The sequence below is a fragment of the Macaca fascicularis genome, chromosome 7, assembly GCF_037993035.2.
Source record: "Macaca fascicularis isolate 582-1 chromosome 7, T2T-MFA8v1.1".
Taxonomy (NCBI): Eukaryota; Metazoa; Chordata; class Mammalia; order Primates; family Cercopithecidae; genus Macaca; species Macaca fascicularis.
Window position 1 is genome coordinate 164,395,168 of NC_088381.1, and position 16,720 is coordinate 164,411,887.

Here is a 16,720-nt window from a genome sequence, read left to right on the forward strand (position 1 = left end):
ATAGATAGAAGCCATTGAAAATATTTTAAAATGTGCACCACTTACTGTGTTCAAGAATTATACTTTCTTGGTTGTATGAAGTACTATCCCCAACCAAAGAACTCAGAACAATTTTAGAAAAGTTAAGAATGTGACACACATAATCTGAATGTGAATATGTTCCACGGTAACACAATTCAAAATACCCAATCAAATTTAACTACTTAAGATTCTTATTTGCGTCTTTCAATTCACATATCAAAAATAAGAGACTTTCCTACATGTACATACATTACATATTTTAAAGTTTTTTAAAATTTAAAAAAGTAACAAGTATATATAATAACAGAATTATACTTGCCTGGTCCAGCAATAGCCGCCAACATATCCAAAAGCAAGTGCACCTGTCTCGGTGACAGGAGTAGATGAATAGAGTCTATCTGTCCATCAATATCCAACTTAAGGGAAAAAAAAACAAAACAAAACTATTCAGGAGGAGTATTCTTTATAACACCTTATCACCATAAAGGTCAGTATATTTTAGTGAACTGAGATGAATACTGAGTCTTTAGTCTTGGAGTCCTTCATCTGAGATTCTCTCTACTAATTCACACCATCTAAATGAAAAGATTTAGAGGCCACCAAACTATTGTTCCAAAAGGAAAAATCCTCCTGAGAAATTCCATGCTGACAAGTCCAATGTTATACTTTTTGTCTCTTCAAGTCTTCTGAGTACTTAAAGTATTTGAGGAGGACTTAAGACATAGTCTCCAAGGATGAATATTAAGGTAGCAATAGTACAGTATTCGTTGACTTTCAAAAGACTAAAATCATAATCCTTAAAGTCTGATTCACATCAACAACAAATAAAGTTGGCTTTCTTAAGTACGCTATCAATCATACTCTAGCAGAGCACGTAAGGACCTTCTCCACCAACACTGTGCCCTCCCAGTACCTCCTGTGGTCCACAAAGCCTGCTCTGCATGTAAGGGGAAGCCAGTACAGAAATGTGGATAGAAGATGGTGCTTATGTAGACTTCCTTTCTCTTTTCCAACTCTTTGCCCACTTTTCCATCTAGAAATAAAAGCTCCATCCCACTCTCCTGATGATTCCTGAATACTCTGACAAAAGCAATTACTCTATTGTCTATATCACATTCTAAAAAGCAGAATATCCTTGCCTTACTTTTCATTCGCCTCCTGTTAACACTGACTCCTATTATTTTTATGTCATTTGCAACTGAAAAATAATAGAATTAACAAAACACTCATATCTAGAAAATCACTTCTTCCCCAGGAGGAAAAGGGATTCCTTCTGATTCTAAAAAATAAATAAATAAATAAACTACATAATGATTGAGAAATTTCTATGACCTAAGAAGACATTACCCAGTAAAATTAATCATTATTATCACATTTTGTTTTTTAGCATTGGGGTACCATGCTAAGTGCTTTTATATACATTTCCTCTAATTCTCATTTCTGTTCCTGTTTTACAGGTGAAGAAATTAGCTGACAAAGATTCAGTGAATTGCACAAGGCCATGTAGCAGATCCAGACCTGGATTTTCAGCTAGGCTGACCTGGAGGGAAGGCCCTCACTCCTTCCAATGGCATGGCTCCCCTGTTCTGCCCACAGACAGCTTATTTTACAGGGCACCTTCCTGACTACTGACATCCCAAGCCATGAGCCAACCTAAGGCTGAGAGGAGAAAATGTGTTTCTAATTACATGCCAAATTTAAAAATTGTTTTATAATTTCACAATTGTTGTACTGAAAGCACAATCTCTGACTTTCATTAGAATGGACAATCAAGAGTTTCATTTCTAATTCATTGAAACTAAAATTTTCATAGAAATATTTCATTATTTGTACATTCTGAGTTCGGCATAAAAAGAACAAAGTACTTATTACTTTCTTTTGGAAACATAAAAGAACATAACTAAGAAATCTCAACTCAATGTAACATAGTAACTGAAACAAAACATCTCTAAATTCAATATGGGCAGTCTCCAATTTTCACACAAATGCATTCCTAAAAACATAGGCTAAAACCGAATATATGAAACACAGACTTACACACTACTCAAGGGAATACTATCCTGAGAACTTAAAAAAAAAAAAATGAAATGTTTCATAATATTTCAAATCTGCAGTTGAAAGAGTTAAGTCTAACGTACATCAGAAACAGATTAAAGATCTGACGTTTTCAGCACCCCTAATTAATGCCATCCTTATCTACACTACATTTTATGAGATCTATGTTCCTCAATACTAAAATCCAGAATTTGTCTTTTTCCACTTAGCATCATTTGCATTAAATAAAAACAAGTTATACTCAAATATATAAGTCATTATACAAAAATTACTCTATAGGAAAAGATAGTACCTCTAAATATTAAATACTGGCTGGCACACAATGCCACTATGCAATTTTTCCAGATGTTCATTTGTCACCTAATATACAGAACTCTAAAAGTAACATATATTTATACATTCGTATAAATGCATACGTAATGTTTTATTATAAAAGACATTTGTACAAATCGACACGTGCAAAAGTTTGGGTTTACATAAATATAAAATTATACAAATATGGAGGACTATATATAATTAACCAAAACAGAACTAAAAAGTTATTATTATGCTTCCTCCTTCTTACAGACATGGCAAATGCATTCCCCAGAGACATAAGCATATTATTAGTATTAGTTTCCCAAGGATGTTATCACAGCAGAGGATTCCCTGTAGAGTTTACATAACCCTTTGACTATCTGTTCTGCTAACAATCCCAACATGTTACTTATAAAGGGCCTTATGATATTGTGAAAGGATTTTGCACCATCTGAAGAAGGACAGAGCAGTAAACAAAAGGGGCCTGAGTAATCAGTAATAGGTGTGTCTTCACTCTACTTTCCTCCTCCTCCAACTCTAGTCAGAGGTTCCAATCCAAGGAGGGATTTCGGAGATACTTCAATCCTCTGAAAAATCGTTTTATGTATATTGACATGTACTTAGTGGCTTCCTCTTCCATGTCCCCATAGCAATTTCCATACCCTTACTGTATCTTCTACCAAGGTAGATTGTATTCCACTCATCTTTGCATCTGTCCCAAGAACTTGGACAGGTAAGTGGCTGGCATACGGTAGTCACTTGAACATCTACAACTAGGGAGATCAGTACATAAACAAATGAATAAATCCTGGTATCTTCTTAATTAAAACAACGTTTTATACAGATTATATAGAAAATTTGTTTTCAAGGTGTGAAAATAATGCTTGACAAATACATTTTTAGCTAAGTAAATGCAAATTTCCTGGTTCTCCATAAGACTGATCAATATGATTCCCTAAGACATAAATACAGTTGTATTCATACAGTGTCTTTATACAGTGTCAAAGCTATGAGAAGGAGAACCCTCATATGCTGTTGGTGGGAATGTAAATTAGTACAACCACTATCGAGAACAGTATGAAGGTTCCTCAGAAAACTAAAAATATGTTTTTGTATGCTTTGTCAAAGATCAGTTAGTTGTACACATTTGGTTTTATTTCTGGGTTCTCTATTCTGTTCCATTGGACTAAGTGCCTATTTTAATACCAGCACCATGCTGTTTTGCTAACTACAGCCTTGTAGTATAATTTAAAGTCCAGTAATGTGATAACTCCAGATTTGTTCTTTATGTTTAGTATTGTTTCGGCTGTGTGGGCTCTTCTCTGGTTCCATATGAATTTTAGGGTTGTTTTTTCTAGTTCTGTGAAAAATGACGGTATTTTGAATTACACTGAATACGTGGATTGTTGTGGGTAGTATGGTCATTTTCACAATATGCATTATTTCCATCCATGAGCATGGGATGTGTTTCCATTTGTTTGTGTCATCTATTCTTTCAGCAGTGTTTTGTAGTTTTCCTTGTAGAGAGATTTCAGCTCCTTGGTTAAGTATATGCCTAGGTATTTTATTTTATTTATTTATTTATTTTGCAGCTGTTGTAAAGGGGACTGAGTTCTTGATTTGATTCTTAGCTCGGTCATTGTTGCTGTATAGCACTGCCACTGATTCGTGTACATTGATTTTGTAACCTGGGAGTTTACTGAATTCATTGATCAGATCTAAGAGCCTTTTGGATGAATCTTCAGGGTTGTCTAGGTATATGATCGCAGCATCAGTGAACAGCTATAGTCAGACTTCCTCTTTTCCAATTTGGATGTCCTTTATTTCTTTCTCTTGCCTGACTGCTCTGGCTAGGACTTCCAGTACTGTGTTGAATAGAAGTGGTGAGAGTGGGCATCCTTGTCTTGTTTCAGTTCTTAGGGGGAATGCTTTCAACTTTTCCCCATTCAGTATGATGTTGGTTGTAGGTTTGTTATATATGTCTTTTATTACTTTGAGGTAAGTCCCTTCTATGCCTATTTTGTTGAGGGTTTTTATCATAGAGGGATGCTGAATTTCATCAAATGCAAAACAATAAATTGTTTAAAAGACCCCCTATTCAATAAATGATGCTGGGAAAACTGGCAAGCCACATGTAGAAGAATGAACCTGGATCCTCATCTCTCACCCTATACAAAAGTCAACTCAAGATGGACCAAAGATGTAAACCTAAGACTTGAAACCATAAAAATTCTAGAAGAAAACACTGGAAAAACTCTTCTGGACATTGGCTTAGACAAAAAATTCATGACTAAGACCCCAAAAATGAATGCAACAAAAACAAAAATAAATGGGACCTGATTAAATTAAAAAGCTTCTGCACAGCAAAAGAAATAATCGGCAGACTACACAGACAACCTACAGAGTAGGAGAAAATATATGTAAACTATGTGTCCCGCAAAGGACTAATATCCAGAATCTACAAGGAGTTCAAACAAATCAGCAAGAAAAAATTATCCCATCCAAAAGCTGGCAAGGGACATGATTATATATTTCTCAAAGAAGATACTTGAACAGCCAACAACCATGAAAAAATGCTCAACATCACTAATCATCAGGAAAATGCAAATTAAAAACACAATGAGATACCACCTTACTCCTGCAAGAACGGCCATAATTTAAAAGTCAAAAAACAATAGATGTTGGGATGGATGTCATAAAAAAGGAACACTGTTACACTGCTGGTAGGAATGTAAACTAGTACAACTACTATGGAAAGCGGTATGGAAATACCTTAAAGAACTAAAAGTAGATCTACCATTCCAGCCAGCAATTCCACAGTGTGTGTGTGTGCGTTGTGTGCACACGTATACACATATATACACATATATACACTATATATACACACCACGTACATATATACACAATATATATACACACCACTTACATATACACACCACATATATATATATATACACCACACACAAATATATGTGTACATATATGTATACACATACACACACACAGTGAAATACTACTCAGCCATAAAAAGAAACAAAATAATGTCTTTTGCAGCAACTTGGATGGAACTGGAGGCCATTATGATAAGTTAAGGAACTCAGGAATGGAAAATCAAACACCATATGTTCTCACTTACAAGTGGGAGCTAAGTTATGAGAATGCAAAAACATACAGAGGAATATAATTGACTGTGGGGACTCAGGAGGAGGGGAGTTTAGGAGAGAGGTGAGGGATAACAGACAACATATTGAGTATATTGTACACTACTCAGGTGACAAGTACACTAAAATCTCAGAATTTACCACTAAAGAACTCACCTATGTAACCAAAACCATCTGTATCCCAAAAACTATTGAAATTTTTGAAAAAAGAAAACAAAGGGACAACAACAACAAAAACTAAAAATAGAACTTCCATATGATTCAGCAATTCCACATTAGGTATATACCCGCAAGAAAGGAAAGCAATATACCAAAGAGACATCTGCACTGCCATGTTTACAGCACACTATTCACATAGTGTGATGTGTGTCAATATAGCCAAAATATGGACTCATTCTAAATATCCATCAACAGATGAATGCATAAAGAAAATGTGGTATATATGCACAATGGAATATTATTTAGCCATAAAAAATAATGGAGTCCTGTCATTTGTAACCACATGAATGGAACTAGAAGCCATTACGTTAAGTGACGTAAGTCAAGCACAAAGAGACAACGCATATTCTCACTCATAGGCAGGAGCTAAAAAAAGGGGATCTCATGAATATTCAGAGTAGACTGATGGTTACCAGAGGCTGGGAACAGTGGGGAAATGAAGGGAAAAAGAATATAAATATACTGATTATCACTTAACTTACACTTAAAAATAGTAAAGGTTCCCGGTGAGGTGGTTCATGCCTATAATCCCAACACTTTGGGAAGCTGAGCAAGAAGGACTGCTTCAGCCCAGAAGTTCGAGATCAGCCTCGGCAACATAGCGAGACCCTGTCTCTACAAAAAACATAATACAAAATTTAGCCAGGCATGGTGGCATGTGCCTGTAGCCCCAGCCACTTGCGAGGCTGAGGCGGGAGGGTTGTTTGAGCCCAGGAGGCTGAGGCTGCAGTGAGCCAAGATCTTGTCACTGCACTCCAGCCTGGGCAACAGAGGGAAACCCCATCTCAAAAAGAAAAAGTAGAGATGATATATAATATAGGTTTATTTTGTGTCAAAACTTTTTAAAGCTATGAGACAATGGGAAAAGTCTCTCTTTTCACAAATATTATACAACTATATAAAAATGGTCATTCTGTTCAAAATAGATGGGTAGATATTTTTACATATATATAATTTTAAAACATCTTCTACAGAATTCCTGCTCACCAAATCTCTTTTCCTTTAAACTTAATTTTATGACAATAGAAAGAATTTTTTTAATAAATTCCTAGTCATCTGAACAAATGAAACTACGCCTAATACCAAAAAGAGAGGTTTCTCGGTTTCGAATTGTCGGAATAGGGGAGAGTGAGTGTAGAAGGCAGCTCTTTGTAACACCTGAGCTGCAACAGTAGGGCAAAGGCAGTCCTCACGTAAATTTTGTGACCTAGGATAGAAGCATCAACAGAGAGTAAAAATGCTAACTCAGTGACAGCGGTACACTAGAGACAGGATAATCTGCAGTGATCAATCAGTGAATCACTGCATAGAATAAAGAATACTTGTACTTTTACTTTGGTTTTACTATAGAAAGTGAAACAAACACTGACCTTAGCTCCAGGAAGTACTTCATTCTGTTTCAACGTGAGACTCAACTCCAACCTACCAATCAACCCTCCAATCTGCACTGGGTCAGAGGGTGCTATCTCTGGTAAATTTCTAGTTAACTGTGGGTGTGGCTCATAAACAATTTTGGGGTTCCAGCTAGGTGACAGCTTTGGCTCAGTTTCCTACAATAAAGTGACAAAAATAATTATTTAAAATATATAAATAAAATGAAACGTAAAATATAAATGTCAACTTAAGAAGAATAAAATATTAGACATGTAAAACTGTATGACATTACAATGGACAAACCAGTATCTTACAGCTAAAAGGAAACACAGTAATATGTTAGCAGTCCACTGGTAATAAAAGCAAATCATGAAAAAGGACTTCATGAAAAAAGGCACAGTATCTCTTCAAGTTACAGCGTAAGAAAACCTAATGGGCACTGTACAATTAAGAAAATCTGATTTGTAAAATAACATGAAAGGCAAATTATAGAGTGACTTATAAAAAGACTTTCCTCTCGGAAGGGATTTAACAGAGTTCCTTAATTATAAAGCTTTTTAAAGACATGATTTGTAGAATAAAGTTTCATCAATACAGTCACTATGTAAGGTAAATTTGAACACTGCTTAATTTCCAGTTTTTATTGAAAAAAAAAATAGATGTTAATATAGGCTAAACATCTCTAAACCAAAAACTCAAAATCCAAAATGCTCCAAAATCCAAAAGTTTTTGCATGCCAACATGAAACTACCACAAGGTCAGGAAAATACACCAGACCTCACATGATGAGTTGCAGTCAAATATTTGTTTCATGCACAAAATTATTGAAAATATTTTATAAAATTATCTTCAGGTTATGTGTATAAGGCATATATGAAACATAAATGGGTCACATGTGGTGGCTCATGCCTGTAATCCCAGCACTTTGGGAGGCCAAGGCAGGTGGTCAGGGGTTAGAGACCAGCCTGGCCAACGTGGCAAAACCCCGTCTCTACTAAAAATACAAAAATTAGCCGGGCATGGTAGCACGTGCCTGTAATCCCAGCTACTCAGGAGGCTGAGATAGAAGAATCCCTTGAACCCAGGAGGCGAAGGCTGCAGTGAGCCGAGATTGCGCCACTGCACACCAGCCTGGGCGACAGGAGACTCTCTCCAAACAAAAAAAAAACATAAATGAGTTTTGTATTTAGACTTGGGTCCCATCCCCAAGATATCTCATTATATCTATAAAAATATTCAAAAATCTGAAACACAGTTCCAGCATTTTGAATAAGGGATACTCAACTTCAACACCATTTCCCCCCAACATACAGTACCCAACATTTCTCTTTCAGACTAATACACAGCACACTGGTAGGAATATAAATATTAGTATTTTCAAATCTCTGAAATACATATTACCATTACTGAATATTTGCATTAAATCTCAAGACAGAGACTCATTCAGACATATCATATATCCTAGCAAAATTTAATAGCCCCCATTTAAACCTTTCAAAAAATCTTTGATTATGGTTTTAGGGTTTTTTGTTTTGTTTTTCTTACCACTGGTGCAGTTGAACACACTGGGGAAGATTTTGCTGATGCAGAAAACTCATCCCAGAAGAGAGACACTCCAGAGAGCTGAAGTAACTTGTGAGCAAAAGCAGTGGGTTGATGCACATTAATTCCTGAGGATTCATCAGCAGTTTCATCACAGTATACAGTTCTGAAATTTTTTTAAAAAAGCATTTACAAAAAGCTCCCAGAAAAACCTATTTACAATAAGAAACGCACATAGCTTTTTTAAGTTAAAGGGTTTTTTCAAGTGTTAGCACTTTTTAGAATATGCCTATAATGTGGGTCAGTCTCACCGTGCTTTACTACCGTAAATATTTTCATGAAGAGGTCTTAACTCCAAAATGGTAACTTTATGAGGCTTAAATTGAGAGAAAAAAACTAACTCCCTAAAGTTAGTTTTAAGGAAAACAATTCCTGTACTCCCCCACAAAACATCTCTTGGTAACAGTGTGACAGCATTTGGCTCCAAGTCACAAAAGACATTTCTTGAATTCCTACATGTGACTAATTTTTAGTTTAAACAAAACACATAATGTGGTTCTAAATGCATGAGATTTTAGATTTTTAAAAATCTACTATTTAAGGCAATGGACCCTAATTCCAAAGATCTGCTAACAACAACTGTTTTACTAATAGGTGTTTTGTGAAAGACAGAAACCATAACACAGCTGCTTAAAATGCAGTAGAGACCCCCAGTAGATCCATGTACGAAGTGTCTCTGGTGCTCATGCAGTGTACGCACTTCATCCTGCTCATTTCTGTTGGCAGTTCATACAGCATTAATACATGGGTGACCAGTTACTCCCTCAAATCAATGCTTAGGTATATGTATGTAAATTAACTTTGCTTTACAGCTACGTATAAGGGCTTCAAGTGGGCATACACAAAAAACTAAAACCCATGTATTTATACTTTTTAAGTAAATATTGAGCGTATTGACCTTAACATAATCCTTACAGGATCCTCAAAATAGTGGCCTTAGCCTTTCTCACTAAAGCAGCACTTAGATTAAGCACAGCAAAACAAAAATGTCTTTCATGTTAATGAAATATGGCTAAATATTGCATTGTTAATATGAAAAAACTGAAACTTTCCCACAGGAATGCCTTAAATTTAGTGGCACTCAAATGCTTATTATTCTGATTTGCTATTAACTAAAACAGAATAACTTGCTTTAAATTCAACATGGTATTAGACATAATTATACCACAACTGGCACTTTCAAGTTTTCAATAATGGAATTAGAATTAAAACACAACTTGAAGAGCAGCACTATACTCTGAAATTATGCAATATTTTCATATCATTACCTCTAATCTCCAAAACCTCCCTGAAAGTGTAATGTAAGAGTTACAATAGGGTCATTTATTTTCAGACATAAGAATTCTTACCTTTCTATTCGAATTTCAAGTGCAGTTCCAGTTTTGGAATTTTCTGGCACATGTTCAATTCTCAAAACAGTATCTATAAAAGTGACTTTTACTCTTCTTAGTACTAAAGTAAACAAGTAATTGTCAACATAAGAGACCACATATATACTAAATAAAAACCTCCAAATAAATAAATAAATACAAGTTTGATAAGAACTTTTGTTTACAAAATAAAGAAGCTGAATTTCTTTCCATTAAAATCCTTAAATCCTGAGTTTTATGATAAATATTTTGCCTTACTGAGCATTTAACCATGTTACATCTCAACAGATGCTTGGGACAATGACTAACACTATTTGTTGTATTCTAATCCATTCACTATGCAAGCGTAATAAATGGAGAAACTAAGGTACAAAAAAAAAAAAAACCACACAATTAAATGGAATATTTAAAATACCTCCATTCTAAAGTTCTGAAGTGGGAACAGTCATTCTTTTAAAAATCCATTCCAATGGATTTGCCTTATACAAAGCTTATTACACGAAGGCACGAAACTACCAAATCAAATCTAAATTTTTTAAAATTCTCCGTAACACCAAACCTGTTTCAATGGTTTCAGCAAACTTTTCAAGTCCTTCAAAAGGCTGGGATCCTTCTCCTTGTTCATCTGTTAGTTTCTGGCTAAGACATTCTTTTGCCAATTGCATACTGCTGGTCATAAAACTTGACCAATACATAGGCTCAGAACCAGTTGCTGTGGAAAATATAAATTAATCCTAAATAATTTCTCAGAGTTATAACAATGCCAGTTCTTAAAATAACACATTTCAAATAGATAAATTCTTAATCCTTTAAGAGATTTTTAACATCATGGTATTACCCAGGTAAACAATATTCTAGAAAGTACTCTTGAGATTTAAGTATCACCTTATAATAACCAAGAAGAAAAAAAAAAATCACAGAAAAAAGTCCAGAGAATGTGCTCTCATAACATGTTATATTTTACCAAATATCAATTCATGTATTCATTCAACAAATACTTAATGGGTATTCTACAGATGCATGGAACTGTTCTAAATATTATAAGCAGGGGTTGACAAACTTTTTCTGTAAAGGGTCAGACAGTAAATATTTTCTATTTTGTGGACCACATGGTCTATATCACAACTTCTCAACTCTCATATCAGAGCACAAAACAGCCATTAAAGTAAATAAACAAATAAGCATGGCTGTGTTCCAATAAAACTTTATTAACAAAAACAGATGACAGGATCAATTTGGCCTACAGGTTACAGTTTGCTAACCCTGCTGTAGAAAGTAGAAAAAATAATAGTAAATTCTGCCCTCAGAGAACCTGCTGTATAAAGAAATAAGATACAATTAATAGACAACTATTGAATGTCAACAGAAAACATTATGAAAGCTAAAAGAAGAGATTAATTCTTTAGTTAATTCTTCCCTTCTAGCTGAGAAAATTAACAGGAAATGTGGCAGAAGTAGCAGATGATACAGGCTTTGGAAATTAGTATAAATGTAGATAAAATAAAAGAGCATCCTTGGAGGAGGAAGCGTATGAGATGTGAAAAATCATTTCCAGATCTTCCCTCATGAGAAAATTCTCCCCACACCTCCCTACATTATTCAAAGCAAAGTGACAGAGATCGCAAGAATTATTGCCTTCCAAAATGGAATTTAAAAGACTTTCTAATGGAATGTTTTAAAGAGAAAAATATTTGAAAGTTTGCCTTCCCATAGAAAAATATTATATCCACTAATCATGGCTAAAAGATAGAATACTCTTGTAAATTAAATGCCAGATTACTAAAGATGATTTCCATGCATGCAATATCAGTTTTCAAAATACAGAATTTCACTTTAACTCTACTAAATATAATTTAAACTTTCATGTTTTGGGCAGCACTTGGGATTATAATTCTATCATTGCATACCAACATATCTGTCACCTAGATTGTCAATTCTATCTAATTCTATCATGTTTTTCTATATTTATAAGTAGCTATTCTGCTATAAAGAAGAGCATTCCTTCTCCCTGTCCACCTTACGTACTTATTTATCTGTATCAGTATCGTCCTAGAGATTTTTTTATTTCATGTGTTACAAACCATTACTGTCATCATTCTTTGTAATACTCAAATTTCCCCAAATTTGGCCAATGGAAGCCCCTTGACAACCAATCCTGTGTCCCTTTAACATTTCTCCATCAATCTTTGAACATTCTTCCTTGCTTTCTGGCACAATAATTTTGAATCTTTAAAACCCAAGTCTCATTTTAGATAACTGGTAACAAATAATTAAATAAACCAAATAATCTATATACTAAAGTTTCTGTGAATAATCAGGGAAAGAAACAACTCTAAATGTGTAAACATGTACATTATACAAAGAGCCAAGTCATAATGTATTATCAATGGAAAATTTCACAAATACAAAGCAAAATAATAAATTAAATACTAAATTTAATGTAATCAGGCTACTTTCCCAGTCTCTGAAGAATAAAAATAGAAACACACAAAACAGAAACATACAACACACCAACCTGGGCGAGGTCTAGGCCGGAAGACCATTTCTAATCCTCTCACTTCTAGTGCACAATTATCCTGCAGCAAAGAGCCCCATGGAACTGACAGGGAAATTGACTGAATGAATCCTTCAGTGACTTCTAAGGGTGCATCTGCTGACTCCAAGATCTCATTGAGACACTAAGGAGAAAAAAACAGGTTCATTTTGAATCACAAGAACAAGAACACAAAGTTGTGAACTTATTCAAAGGCGTCAAATATGCCCCCATATGTGTTAGGCACTAGGTATAAAGAAAGCAGAGACTTCCACAAGTACAGGTAATGAAAGCAAAAATGGACAAGTGGGATCACACCAAGTTAAAAAGCTTCCCACAGCAAAGGACACAATTAACAAAGTGAAGGGACAACTTGCAGAATGGCAGAAAATATTTGCAAACTCTGTATCTGACATGAGATTACTAATCAGAATATATAAGGAGCTCAAACAACTCTACAGGAAAAAAAATCTAATAATCCTACTAAGAAATGGGCAAACTATTTGAATAGACATTCCTCAAAAGAAGTCTACATGCCATTTGTAGACATACAAATGGCAAACAGGAATGTGAAAAGGTGTTTATTGATCATCAGAGAAACACAAATCGAAACTACAATGAGGGCCGGGCACGGTGGCTCAAGCCTGTAATCCCAGCACTTTGGGAGGCCCAGGCGGGCGGATCACGAGGTCAGGAGATCGAGACCATCCTGGCTAACACGGTGAAACCCTGTCTCTACTAAAAAATACAAAAAAACTAGCCGGGCGAGGTGGCGGGCGCCTGTAGTCCCAGCTACTCGGGAGGCTGAGGCAGGAGAATGGCGTGAACCCGGGAGGCAGAGCTTGCAGTGAGCCGAGATCCGGCCACTGCACTCCAGCCTGGGCGACAGAGCGAGACTCCATCTCAAAAAAAACAAAAAAAAACTACAATGAGATATCATCTCACCCCAGTTAAAATGGCTTCTATCCAAAAGACAGGCAATAACAAATACTAGAGAGAATGTGGAGCAAAGGCAACCCTCATACACTGTTGGTAGAATTATAAATTATTACAACCACTATGGAGAACAATTTGGAGGTTCCTCAAAAAAACTAAACATAGAACTACTATATGATTCGGCAATCCCACTGCTCGGTATAGCCCCCAAAAAAGGAAATCAGTTTATTGAAGAGATATCCACACTCCCATGTTTATTGCAGCAATATTCACAATAGCCAAGATTTGGAAGCAACCTAAGTGTCCATTAACAGATTAACAGATAAAGAAAATGTGGTACATACACACAATGGAGTACAATTCAGCCATAAAAATGAATGAGATCCTGTCATTTGCAACAACCTGAATGGAACTAGATGTCATTATGTTATATGAAATAAGCCAGGCACAGAAAAACAAACTTTGCATGTTCTCACTTACCTATGGAAGCTAAAAATTAAAACAATTGAACTCACAGCAATAGAGAGTAGAAGGACGGTTACCAGAGGCTGGGAAGGGTAGCAGGGTGGGGGGATGGTTAATGGGTACAAAAATATAGTTAAAATGAATAAGCCCAAGGGCCAGGCATGGTGGCTCACACTTATAATCCAGCACTTTGGGACGCTGAGGCGGGCGGATCACCTGAGGTCAGGAGTTCGAGACCAGCCTGGCCAACATGGTGCAACCTCATCTCTACTAAAATTACAAAAATTAGACAGGCATGGTAGGACGTGCCTGTAATTCCAGGCACTTGGGAGGCTGAAACAGAAGAATCACTTGGACCCAGGAGGCGGAGGCTACAGTGAGCAGACATTACACCACTGCACTCCAGCCTGGGTGACAGGCGACTCCATCTCAAAAAAAAAAAAAAAAAAGAAAACAAAAATGAATGACTGAATAAGATCTAGTAATTAATAGCACAACAAGGTGGCTACAGTCTATAATTTATTGTACATTTTTAAATAACTAAAAGAGCACAATTGAATTATATGTAATGCAAAGGATAAATGCTTGAGGTGAGGCATACCCCTTTTACCCTGATGTAATTATTAGGCATTGTATGCCTGTGTCAAAATATCTCATGTACCCCATTTATATATACACCTACTATGTACCCACAAAAATTAAAAGTTAAAAATTAAAAAGAAAGCAGAGACCAAGATAAAGATGATCCCGATCCTCACTAAGCTTACAAGATAGTATACTATGAAAGAGACAAGTAATTAAAGTGTGATGATTACATACAGAGGAAATACACTGTGCTATTTGAACACATAATAGAACCTAACCTGCAGATTCAAGGCAGCCCACCTGAAGGAGTGCTATTTTAAGCTGGGACCAGAGGACTGGAAGGAGTTAATCAGGCAAAATGGTCCAGGCAAAAACAAAGCATGTGGAAGGATTCAAAGAAAGCAGAAGTCAAGGAAATACACGCACATATATTTGATACACCACAGTATTTGAAAAAGAAAAGTTGCTTTAGGCTTTAGTGTGTCAGGGCGAAGACCCTGAGACAAGACTATGTAGATAAGGAAGAGTAGGATCCAAAGAGCCTTGTAATGCATGTTAAAGAGTCTGAAATTTATCTCAAGGGTGATGTGAAGCCATTGAAGGGCTTTAAGCAAGGATGCCATGATTAGATTAAAACTTTGAGTGGGCCTCTTCAGCTGCCATGTACAGCATGAAGTGAAGATGCCAGTAGGAAGGTTGTTATGAGTAATAGAAGCTAGAGAGGTTGTTTTGGCACAGATAGCAACACTGAGGACAGTCAGAAGTGGATAAACTTTTGTAACATATTTAGGAAGCAGAATAATTAATTGGCATCATGAGGGATAAAGGAAAGGAAGAATTATGAATGACACTTAGGAGGCTGGCTTGGGCAACTGCTTAGACAGAGGTGTCATTTACTGAGATACAGAAACACAGGGAAGCAGGTTAGAGGGAAGATGAGAAGTTCAGTTCCAAAGTACACATTTAAGAAGACATCTAGGTACAGGTGCTAAGGACGAAGCTGGAGCTTCCTCCAGCTAGAGCTCAGGAGAGCCATCCGGGCTGGAGATACAAATTAACATTACAAACACACAGGATGGGTCAGGTATGGTGGCTCAAGCCTTTAACTCCAACACTGGGAAGCTGAGGTGGGAGGATCTTGAGCTGAGCAGTTTGAGACCAGCCTGGGCAACACGTCAAAACCCTGTCTCTACAAGAAATACAAAAATTAACTAGGCATAGTGGTGCATGCCTGTAATCCCAGTTACTCGAGAAGCCAAGGTGGGAGGAATGCTTAAGCCCAGGAGGCAGAGGTTATAGTGAGCCAAGACTGTGCCCCTACACTCCAGCCTGAGCAACTTAGTAAGACCCTGTCTCAAAAAAATAATAAAATAATAAACAAATGAGTAACTGAAGCCACAGCATGAGGAGAGAAATGTTTGGGAACTTTTATAGAGTAAAATGAGAGGAGGCTTAAGACAGAACTCATAGACACCAATATTTAAGAAAAGGGTTTTGAAAGAGGAGCATGCAGAAGAAACTAGAAAAAAAGCAGAGAGGTAGAAGGAAAATTGAAAGAGGTTCATGTCCCAGAAAATCGTGGAAAAACAACATGACAGAGAAAAGTGGTCAAGCTCAACAAAAGCTAACAAGAAGTCAAAGATTTTTAAATGCCTACTAGACTCAAGTGATATTTAAAGTACTGGTGATCCCATTAAAACCAATTTCAGTGGCATCGTGGGGCAAACCAGATTACAACAGGAGACAGACAGAATGAACGTAAATGCAATTTTTTAAAGACAACTTACTTTTCAAATTAAAATAACAAATATTTATTAAATGCCAGCTTATATGTAAAGTGCTTCCTGCATGGTATATTGCATAGGGTAGTATTACAATTCTTTGTCGTATTACACCCCAGTGTTGAATAGTGAGACTTGGATCAGCTTGTTTTATTTTTGGAGATTACTACTTTAAAAGGCTTTCTTCATGCTGACATTTGTTTAATCCTAAAGACTTTCCCAGTAGTACATGGGCATGGATGGTTTTAAGGTATAAACATCCAGACATATTCTTTCCTAAAACCGACTGAGCAGACTACAGACAGTGGTGGCATTACGCTG

At 36.1% G+C, this 16,720-nt stretch overlaps 1 protein-coding gene across 4 annotated transcripts in view; it reads right to left on the reverse strand.

Moving 5' to 3' along the window:
• Positions 1-16,720, reverse strand: part of ATG2B (autophagy related 2B) — an 83,520-nt gene that overhangs the window by 53,720 nt on the left and 13,080 nt on the right. For all 4 annotated transcript variants that reach the window (XR_012416098.1, XM_005562166.5, XM_005562164.5 and 1 more), the window contains exons 2-7: positions 12,615-12,777; positions 10,659-10,811; positions 10,079-10,181; positions 8,673-8,835; positions 7,124-7,303; positions 341-437 (exon numbers count right to left, since the gene is read on the reverse strand). Coding sequence is in view for 3 of the 4 variants with exons in the window: in XM_005562166.5 (XP_005562223.2) it covers positions 341-437; positions 7,124-7,303; positions 8,673-8,835; positions 10,079-10,181; positions 10,659-10,811; positions 12,615-12,777 (859 nt within the window). In the remaining variant the exon portion in view is untranslated. The remainder of the gene's footprint in view (positions 1-340; positions 438-7,123; positions 7,304-8,672; positions 8,836-10,078; positions 10,182-10,658; positions 10,812-12,614; positions 12,778-16,720) is intronic.